We start from the raw sequence: 11,365 nt of genomic DNA on the forward strand, positions 1-11,365 counted from the left end.
GATAGTAAAATACTAACTCCCTGAACTGGTCTGCCAGGTCGAAAGAACTGTGACAGACCAATACCCACACAAGTAGATGACCAATATCCATACAAACAGGGAGAAACCATGATCTGTGAGAAAGCGTCCCCCCTCCACAGGTAGGCACTAGCTCTGTAGAGCCACGCAGCTTTTCCTTCTTATTCTGGACTCATGATGCAATGGTGCAAGAGGCAGAACACATGGCTCAAGACAGCAGTCCTGAGTTTTTGGCTTGTGTTAATTTTACTTACAAGCCAAGTGGTGCCACCAGGCAAGCGAATCATCTTTGCTGGGTCTCAGCATCTTAGTCTCTAAAACAGACCTCCACCTGCTTCATCCTCCCACCAACCCCCTTCAAACAGGGCTATCAGGTAAAGGATGTGCCCAAACTCCAAGTGAAGCAACCCCCTCCAAGTCTGACTCCCCTTCCCTCCCCACCTCCAGACTCTCAGAGCAAGACACAGGTCACAGGCACAGAAAATGCACAAGGTGATGATGGGTGCTGTAACTAGGAGCTTACTGAACAAATATGAGCCCAAATGACCCCTGGATATCTAAGCTCTCCATTTACTTCCTTGAGGAAGAAACTGAAATAAAAAAAATGATTTGCCAAAATCACTATAAATGACTAAACTAGATAATATAGACTTAGGACTCACAGTAAAATATGTTCACTGTGAAGTATTCAAGTATCGCAGAATCTTTTTTTTTTTTTAAAGATTTATTTATTTTATATAGAACTGGGGTATAGGCCACAGGCTCAGGGGCGGTGAGAGGCTTCACCAGAGACAGAGTGGGGAGCAGAACAGGCAGATCGACGAAGTACCCTGCTGAGGGGAGTAGCGGGCGGGTCAGGAGAGGTCTGCCACGCCATGTGGTCACCTCTGGGGCAGGCGGGATTCAAACTCATGCGGAAGTGGCGTTAGCTTCTCAGTGCTGTGCTTTAACCCGCTGCGCCACCAGGAAGGGCCCCGCAGAATCATTTTTTAATAACCTTTTAAGTCTGGGATAATTTTACGTTTACAGAAATTGCCCTGCGCCCCTCACCCAGTTTCCCCTAGTGCTGGTCTCTTCCACTGCCAGTGCACTTGGTCCAACTACTTACCAACTTTTCCACTAGTGTTCTTATCTGATTTAAGAACCAATCCTGGATCCCGAACTACAGAGTCACATTTCCAGTACACTCCAAGAGATTTTAAGGTCATTAACAAAATAAAACTGAATTTATTGATGTTAAAACAAATGGATATAACTGTTATAAATTATTTTTTTAAAAAAAGATTGATTTATAATACAGAACTGATTGATTTATAATACAGAACTGGGGTACAGGCCAGAGATGCGGGAGGTGAGAGGACCCACCAGAGACACAGTGGGGACAGAACAGATAGATCTACTAAAACACACTGCTGATGGGGGAAGGACAGGGGAGGTCTGCCACACCATGTGTGTAACTGCCCCCCTCGGGAATGGCTTGACAGCTCCATAGTGCTGTGATTTAATCTGCTGCACCACCAGGGAGGGCCCAATTGTTACAAATTCCAATTGGCCTCTTTTTTTACTGATGGTGAGTGGTGATTTTACGCGACACATAATTCTCTTCATATCTCTGAAGAGAAGTTAGGAGGAAAATTTAAGCAAATTGCTATACATAGTAATAAAAACTGATATGTTGAAACTATAACTATTCTTAAAACTGATTTTTTAATTTACCCAGGAAAATACATCCTATATGAGAGACAGATGCTTCCTTCTTAACCAGTGCATTGATATAGAAACATATTATAACAATGAGATCACAGTAAATACCTTCCAATTAATTATTGAATAATTAATTGGTTTCGAATCAACACAGTTTTGAGCCTAAGCAAACATGTGAAAAAGAAGAGGACTGGCCCTCCCTGGTGGCGCAACGGGTTAGGATACAGCACTGCAAGTTCACCACAGCCACTTTAGTGCAAGTTCGATCCCCAGCCCTGAAGGTGATCCACACGGTGCGACAGACCTCTCCTGATTCGCCCACTGCTCCTCTCAGCAGTGTACCTCGTTGATCTGCCTGTTCTGTTCCCCACTCTGTCTCTGGTGAATCCTCTCACTGCTCCTGCACCTCTGGCCTGTACCCCAGTTCTGTATGCACAAATAAATTAATCTTTAAAGAAAGAGAAGAGGATTAATCCAAGTAGCTTTGGATCCAGTACTCTGAATATATACCATTAGTCAGTCTAAAGACAAAAAACACTTGTTCCACTTGTGTTCGTATCTGATTCTTGTTTAATCTGGGAAAAGAGATCAAACTCCACTCAGTCAATCTGCTTTTGAAGTGGCAATGGGTTTAGCACTTCTAAGACTATTTTGTGGGGAGACAGGATTAGCCAAATGAGTACAATTTCTGTTGGTGGAAGTCAGCATGATTCTGTGATGCTGGACTGAAATAAACAGTGTGAACTCATATACAGAGACACACGCATACACATGGATGAACAGTCATATGCACATACCAGCTAGACTGAAAGAGTCTAGTAGCAGCAGCACCCCAGAACACCAAATGAGGTTTCTAAAACCATCTCCCACTAAAAGAAACCAGGGCTGGAGAAAGAAAGATACACGATGAGTCTGGTATTAAGTAATGTTCAAAATGGATAGGGATGCAGAAGCCAGGCTGAAGGGTTTTCACTGGCCCAAATACAATATACGTATCAAAATGAATGTATCTCTAAGACACTGAATAAGATGAAGAATATGTAAGTCCAGAATATTAAGGAAAAAAAAAAAAAAGAGAAAGCTCTTTTGTACAGAAGACTACTATTAAAACAGAACAAGGGGCCCTCCCTGGTGGCGCGGCAGGTTAAAGCACAGCACTAAGAAGCTAAAGCCACTTCAACATGAGTTCTATCCCCACCTGCCCCGGAGGTGACCACATGGTGTGGCAGACCTCTCCTGACCTGTCCGCTGCTCCCCTCAGCGGTGTACTTCGTTGACCTGCCTATTCTGCTCCCCACTCTGTCTCTGGTGAATCCTCTCACCCTCTGCATTTCTGGCTCGTACCCCAGTAAATAAATCTTTAAAAAAAAAAACAAAAAACAAAAAACAGAACAAAACAAAATCACTAACTCAGGCAAGATATTTAAGACCACTGGATAAAGTGTCTGTCTCCTACTAAGTACCTCCCAATCACTAAGGGGAAAGCCAGCTTTCCAGCCGCTCACAAAAAGCCAATCACATGGCCACGGCCAAAGTACAACACAGTTCGTGGGATAAACTGATGGGTGGAGCCTCCTTATGGAGCACTGAGGAAGAACCAACATCCTGAGGCATCACTCCACTGAATGTGATCATATGAAGCAAACTGAGGAATATTCTATAAAATGAGTGGCCTGTAATCTTTACAAAGCCCATGCCATGAAAAACACAGAGCGGGAACTATGTCAGAGCTGAAGAGATCAAACCCCAGAGCAACTAAATGTAACACATGATCCCAGACTGGAGCCTGGCTTGGGGGGAAAAAAATGCTGTAAATGGGACAACTGGCAAAATGGAATATGGATAATCCTACATCAATGTTAAACTGTTAAAATTTTATAACCATAAGGTACTTTTAAGAGAATGGCCTTAATCTTTTTTTTTTAAAGATTTATTCATTTATGTATGCAGAACTGGGGTACAGGCCGGAGGTGCAGAGGCAGTGAGAGGAATCACCAGAGACAGAGTGGAGAGCAGAACAGGCCGACTGAGAAGTACACTGCTGAGGGGAGCAGTGGGCAGGTCAGGAGAGGTCTGCCACGCCACGTGGGTCACCTTCCACGCGGGCAGGGATCGAACTCATGATGAAGTGGCTTTAGCTTCTTAGTGCTGTGCTTTAACCCGCTGCACCACCAGGGAGGGAGAATGGCCTTATTCTTAGGAAATATAATCTGAGAAATGTAAACATAGGGTCATGATGACTGGCAGCTCAACTTTGAGCAGTTCTGTAAAAACAAAATAGCCTACATATTTGTAGATTGAGAGAAAAACCAAGGGTAGACTTATGTCTGCTGAGTCAAATGTTAGCAACTGGTGAGTTTAGATCAACTACAAAGCAAAATTCAAAGTTCTACTCTAGTAACTATTCTCTAGGTATGAAAATATTTCCAAAGTAGTATGTAGTATGTTGTTTAAAGACTGAGGTATCCCGCTACCAAAGGAAACTATTTTGAAATCATAATTCTTTTTGGAGTTAGGACTTCCTCCTACCATTAAAAAAATGCAGACCTGGGGAATGGGATCAAAAGGGGGGGGCAGGAGAGGAGGGAAGTGCACAGGACTATGGTGACTTGGTGATGGGAAACCCATGGGGATTACAATTGAGATGAAAAAAAAATGTACAAAATGATGTAAAAATAAACTATTATATGTATATAAAATAATGCAGACCATTGGATCTTGGGATTTGGTCCCATTTTGCCCTTAAGATATCTCCCAACCAAATAATTTTGTTCATGTCAAAGATCGCCAAAAATGACTTCTTTAATTCTAAATTATCCTTGGTGAAATAATGCCATCTAGATAAACAAATTTGGGTTTAAGCATAAACTCCAACCTGGAGTTGTAGCAGAGACAGGCTTAGACTTTATCTACAAAACCATGAGCATCTGGGATGGCCAGGTGAAAGTATTAATTGTTCCACCAGCCTAACAGCCATGCATCTGTCTCACACATGGACAGCTTCTGGTTGATGGAAACTTTAGATGAGGTCTCCCCCCACAACCAGGCCCCACAGTCAAAACAAAGTAAGACTAAGAACAGTTCTCACAAAGACTTGGGGGAGAAAGAAAGTAAGAATGAGGTAACGCTATATTTACTGACCTACAAAGATATCCAAAACACTATCAACAAGTGTAAAATATAAAGAGTATAATCACATTTATGTAAAATAGTCTGAGTATGCATATTTGTAAATGTGGGAGGAAAAAAACAACAACATTTTCCCAGACTGTTAGGAGCTTCCACCATGGTTCACCACCATCTGTACAGCATCCTTCACAAAAGACTGCCTGAGCCCCAAATAAGCCTCACTGCTGCCAGGTACTTGCAAGTTCTCCCATTCTCAAGTATAAGACTACCAAGCTGGGTAGGTACACTAACCTGCCCGGGATCATCAAAGGTAGCCAGTGGCACTCAAATTGCTTCTGAATCATGAGACCTGTTGCCAAATGAAGTGCATTGGCAAATCCTGAAAACTCACAACTGCCAGCTGACCCTTAGGACACTGCTGTCCTTTGTCTAGTGCCCTTAGCAGCCCCCAAGCAGTTCTCTTATAGTGATAAATTTAGCTAAGGACAGATCCCTCCAGGGGACAAGACTCCCAAGACAAGGTGGGAGCAAAGGGTGAACTGAAGGCACTTTCAGACAGCACACACACCAAGGCTCTGCTTTCAGCTCTGTCCCAGCTAGCACAGCACAGACAACAGCTGAAGGCAGACAGGTGACAAGCTGATGGCTGGCTGCCAGAGATCTGGAAGCCAGCCAAAGAGAGGGACCAAAGGAGGGCAGCGGCACTAAGGTCAGCGACCAGCCCAAGCTAACTGAAAGGAGGGCCACATCAGGCAAAGAAGAGAAGGTCACAGGTGAATGCATGCAAATCAGCATCCACCAGCAACAAGCAAGGCTGTCATATGGTGGCCCACGAAAGCTTGGGTCACATCCTTGTGCAAGAAGAAGTCCTGTTCATACAGTTCATTGCCAGGCAAGTCCAGCAGAGAGGGAGCCTGGTCCACATACCTCAGAGGTTCCCTCAGCCCCTCCCAACCCAGGCTGATGGGTGAGTGAACTTCAGCAAGGATTGACATTTGTGAGAAGCCCAGCTCCAGGTCAGAGGAGCAAGCTCGCCTGCGTGTGAGGTCCAGGCCAGCTGGCTTTGTAGGTCCTCCAAAGGCATTACTGCAGGCAGCCAGGGCCCTCTTCCTTGCCTCCCCCGCCAGGGGCAGCTGCAAGGTCTGCTGGCTAAGGGAGCTGCTGCTCTTTATGTCAAAACATAAATAGCCATTTGTGTATCTGTTCAATAACTGATTTCAGAGTGCCCACTCTGTGCCAGACCAGGCCCAAGGAACATAGCATGAACAGGATAAAAGAGCAAAACATGTCAGTATGAACAATCCTAGCCCTGTCCAAAGTGCTGCGGCTGCCTTGGGGGCTCTCAGCAAGCGACACACTGCCTCTTCTCTGATCATCAGAAGGGCCAGATTCATTGAGCATTCACTGTGTATTAGACACTGCCCAAAGCCATCATGCTTGCTGCATTCAGGTAAGGAACTTCTGCCTAAGAGTCTGAACATGAATACATGCATACACACACACACACACACACACAGAGTCTGAGTTTCTGGGGTGTTCCCACATTCTCTGAAGTCCATTCATGAACAACATTAACAATGGCCTATGAAACATTTGCTTTATATCAGTTGCTTTTTTAGAACTTTATACCTACCTATTTAATTCTCACAACATCTCTACAAAATCAACTCTATTATGTTGTGTTACACAGAAGGAAACTGAGACACAGAGAAGCCACATGAGGGACAACAGAGCAGGATTTGATCCCAGGCAGTGTGGCTTGGGGGGCATCTTCACCATCATACTAGCCTCACCGTGATCTAACTCAGTTCCTCCTGTTACAAACAACTCCGTAAGAAGCAAAGCAAGACCTCGGTTTTCCTCATTGAGACTGTGTCAATGCCCCAATGTCCCAGCACTCTACATCTTTGGGCCACTGCATATCAATCACAAACCATGGGATGTTTACCCTCCAGCTTGGAATTGCTCTGTTAAGGCCAGCCATGTCCACAATGACAACACATACAGTTCATCTTGAAGAATGACTAAAACATCCCAAGCTGTGCCAGAAACATAAACATCACTTAATAACCATACAGTGAGCCTACCCATCACTCTGCTTGGCTAAATGTTGGCCCTAAACTGAGTTCTTGGGATTACCAATCTGTTCTGAAGACTGAAAGGAGCGGCTGCCAGTTCCCACAGCACCCCAAACTCAAAAGGATGTGATGAGGTAACAATCCAGCAGCCCATCAAGGGAAAACACTGAATCAGAGCTTTGCGATGTACTAGGTCCTCAATGTTGTGACTGATGCACTGATGCATTCTTTTTTTTTTTTTAAGATTAATTTATTTGTGCATACAGAACTGGGGTACAGGCCAGAGGTGCAGGAGCAGTGAGAGGATTCACCAGAGACAGAGTGGGGAGCAGAACAGGCAGATAGAAGAGGTACACTGCTGAGGGGAGCAGGGGGTGGGCCAGGAGAGGTCTGCCACGCCGTGTGGGTCACCTCCTGGGTGGGGATTGAACTCATGCTGAAGTGGCTTTAGCTTCTTAGTGCTGTGCTTTAGCCTGCTGCGCCACCAGGAAGGGCCCGTGACTGATGCATTCTAAGAGTCAAGAAACTACCAGGTATTTTCCTGTGCCAACTATCAAAAAGGCAAAGGGACAGATGTTAAGACACCACCTGTACCAGAGGGCAACAACTACATATCCTCCCACGACTAAAAGGCCAAATGCATTCAGTGCTGTGGAACTGCCCAGGGAGGCCCCAAAGGTAAGACTAGAGAGGGCTGCAGACCAGGGAGGGCGGCAGGCCAGGGCTATCAGGCCTGAGGAGTAGGAAAGGCACCGCCTAACAGTACCAACAAGGTGTGGATGTGTTTGCCAGAGTTCAACAACATCACTTTCTTTATTCCTAAGACCAGAACCAACTGAAACACAAGCACTGACTGGCTGCCAAGTGCCATCTGGAGCTTCAACTGCAGTGCTTCTGTGGCCTCAAGACCATCCTGTGGTGACACAGTGCCTGCACACAGCAGGTGTTAATGCTTGTTATGGGGTAACCGCATCACTTGTTCATCTCCCAGGAGCCAACTATTCAGGGGTAAAAGGCCATGAAGACTGCAACTTGCAAGAGAGTCAGGAAAAAAAAAAACACGTGTGCACATACACCTCAAAGTACCAATGCACACAAATAGAAGGGATAATGGAAATAAGTAAAATACTAACAGTACTAAATACTAACAGTAGATGATATGCAGGTATTCTATGCATGTAATTTATTCTCATAACTTTAAGTTTGAAGTTATTTTTCTCCAAAGGCTTCTTTATATAGATAATGTTATATATGCACTATCTCATATACGTGAGTGTGAGAATTTACTAACTACTTTCCAACTAAAATGAATGAAATGGTTAAGCCCAAAACCCAATCTGCCAAGCAAGGCCAGGTATAGTGTTACAGGGTAGTGGGCTGTGTTGGCAAGAATTCCAAACTCAATAGGCACTTGGTACAGGGCTTTCCATCTTTCTGTGAGCTTAAGCCTACATATCTACTTGTTATATTCTTCCTATTTGATAAGTGTTGATCCAGAGGGAAGGTACTGTGGCCACTTGTCAGCTGAGAATGTGCCAGTTCAGCACAGCCAGCAGGCCCCTCTAGGCTCCTTAAAGGCAAAGAAAAAGTCCTGAAGTAGCAGCCAGCCTACTGTTTCAAATCCCAGCTATGCTGCACACCAACTGTGTGACCTTATACAAGTCATTTACCTCACCCAGCCAGTTTTCCCAACTGTACAAGAAAGAGAGCTTCCAATCCTGATTCTTTACCAGGCAGCCTGGTCAAATTCAAACTTTTTAAAGTCAGGGACCTAGAAAGCACTCATTCCAAAAAAGCAGCAATTTAAGATGGACATTTCTATTAGCCTGGAGAGCTGTGACTGAAACTACAACATGCTTTTCTTTTGCAACTGGAGCTAGAAAAAGTTTCAGAATCAGCACGTGACAGCATTCCCTGCACAGAAAAAGGATTAAGCAGACAGTATCACTGGAATGGGCAAAGCCCCAGCCAAGAGTACACAATGGGGGGCAGAACAGATTTCTCAATGAAATTTCACCTCAGTATACTTAGCTTGATGAGGATTTCAGTTTCCCCATCTGTGAAACAGGATCAGTAACAGTATCTACCTCACAGGTACGACCTGAGAATTAAATTTATAAATACCAGTGAATGGCAAGTAACACATCCTCAATCAACCAAGAAAGGGCTGCATTAAAAAGAAACTGGTGAAGGTAAGTTTGACACTCAAGTGTTACCTCATGCCCTGCCCTGCATCAGAGAGTAGCTCAAAGTGGTTTGACACATCCTGAAGGGCTCCGCCTGCCCTTTCTCTCTCCCTTTAAGCAGGTTCTAGCTGGTACGCTCCTTACAAGTCTGGTTCTAAGAATCCAACAGAAAGAAAGCAGGTGAACACCAGAGAAGCTCTCCTCCCTGAACTGCTCCCTCTCTGAACCTCATAAATGCAAGCCAGCTCATCCCTGCCTGGTATTCTCCGGAAGACCACAGATGACACACAAGCACACAAGACCATATGACCCAGATTAAGGTCTAGCTTCACTGCCAAATCAAAATCAGGGATTCAGCTGGAGTGTCACAGATATTGCAGGACAGTTCAAGATACCACTCAGAGTCACTATAAAGTCTGATCTGGAGTTATGGAATTAAAAAGATAACTTTGCTCCCTGTAACAGAGCAACCACCCAACTCAGACCTAAACTGAGGTCTGCTTCGCAGGTACAGACAACTGGCCACCTCTGATACTTGCCCTTGGGCCTCCACACACAGTAGACTGACTTACACCAAATCTCTTCTTCCACACCTAAAGCCACTCTCTTTGAGTATCCCCAGTGATGGGCATGCAGTGAGCACTTGCTGAATTGCTTGCCGCTGGCTTTCTGACAGAATATGTGGACAGACTGACAAAGGAAAAGAAGTTAGGGACATCAGTCATTTCCATTGTCCACGCAGATTAAGGCCTGCAACCAGAAGCACCCCCAAAGAAAACAGGTACGATGTGTGGTTTCACCCCCCAGATTCAGAAACTCTGATGAACAAAAACAGGGACTGGGAACCCAAACAGGATGACATCTTATGTACAGACCTGTTTTCTAAAAAAAAAAACAATCACCAGAGCCCACAAATTCATGGGCTCTGGTCCTCAAGAGTCCATACAGCAACACTCAACAGGAGACCCGTTGCCCTGCTCTAGTTCCCACCAAGGCCACACTACTGCCCAGAGAACAGCAAATACAGTGATCAAGCAGGTGTACTCTGGGAATCTGGAGAAAGGTCAGTGGAGAAACTCCAGGTTGAACACGGTTCCAGGGCCTTCCCTATGAGGTAGACACGCCATGCAGATGCCACCAAGTTAACAGAGCCAAGAGGTGCAGTGGGTCTTGCGGTGGGAGCTTGGCTAAGCCCCTGGAGGGTGGCACACTGTTCTTCTCCCAAGCCAGCCTCTACACCCAGGCCTGAGAACACTCAAGAGATGATGCTGGTCACTTCTGCCTTCAAGAGCCACTTTCTCCATAAAGAAATTAAGAATCATACTTTCCAACTCCATTGGTATAAGGATGAATGTATTTATATATGTATATGTGACGTTTTCATTGACCTGAAAGTTCATTTTCCTCCCAGGCTTTAAAAGCCACCGGCTGCTAAAAGCATTGTGGGTGCCACCACCTAGCCTCCTGTGCCTGAGGGATAAGTCGACCTTGTATTTGGGGTTTTGACTCTTGTTACAGTTCATGGGAGGAGGTATACCAAAAACAAGGTGAGAGAAAACTATTCTGGGACCTATGGCTACCAGGATTCTGACTCCCCATCACTTAGGGGAGTTCTAAAGTATTTAATCGTCACATACCAGGGGCGCTCCTGGGTGCCTGGCACTTTCCAAGCTCCGGGGCAGCAACATCGCCACAGGGCAGCGCGTCAGCCTCAGCCCAGGGCGTCGCTTCCTACAAGCGGCGTCAGGGGACTCCAGCTGCCTCCGCGGGCCGGTCTCTGGGCTGAGTACTCCTCCAGTGTGACATCTCACTGAGTGACGACAAGCACAAAGCCACCGTCTTCCAGCCAAGGGGCTGCCAGGGCCGAGACGCTGGCCTAAAGCCACTGCTAAGCCGAGGCAAGGGCCATCAGGTACCTTCAAGAGTGGCTCTCTCGACCCCCACCCCCCACCCCAGCACTTCGGCCGCCCCAACCCGTAGGCCAGCTAGAGGGGGCGCCCTCGGGAAGCAACTCCTCAACCAGAGAACTCCCACATCCCAGAAGTTAGGTCCAGCCCCGCACATCACTCTCATCCATCAATCTTAAAGCACGCAAAGAGCCACAGGCGTGGATCCTAAGCTACATTCTTCGAGATCAAAGTTCCATGATGTACTAGGGCTCAGAGCCCACGTCAACTCACGGCCCCGTCCCCCGTAGGGGGCCCCGGCGGGCAGCATTCAGGCCTCGGCCGGCGCCCCGCCGGGACTCGA

At 46.0% G+C, this 11,365-nt stretch overlaps 1 protein-coding gene across 1 annotated transcript in view; it reads right to left on the bottom strand.

Moving 5' to 3' along the window:
* Positions 1–10,744: 10,744 nt before the first annotated feature.
* The window catches only part of LOC101631465, a 5,655-nt gene continuing 5,034 nt past the window's right edge, over positions 10,745–11,365 (bottom strand). Inside the window, exon 4 of the mRNA XM_012734220.1 lies at positions 10,745–10,846. Within this exon, the coding sequence (XP_012589674.1) occupies positions 10,745–10,846 (102 nt within the window). The remainder of the gene's footprint in view (positions 10,847–11,365) is intronic.

The sequence above is a fragment of the Condylura cristata genome, unplaced genomic scaffold, assembly GCF_000260355.1.
Source record: "Condylura cristata isolate star-nosed mole 26May11 unplaced genomic scaffold, ConCri1.0 scaffold00051, whole genome shotgun sequence".
NCBI classification, from domain to species: domain Eukaryota; kingdom Metazoa; phylum Chordata; class Mammalia; order Eulipotyphla; family Talpidae; genus Condylura; species Condylura cristata.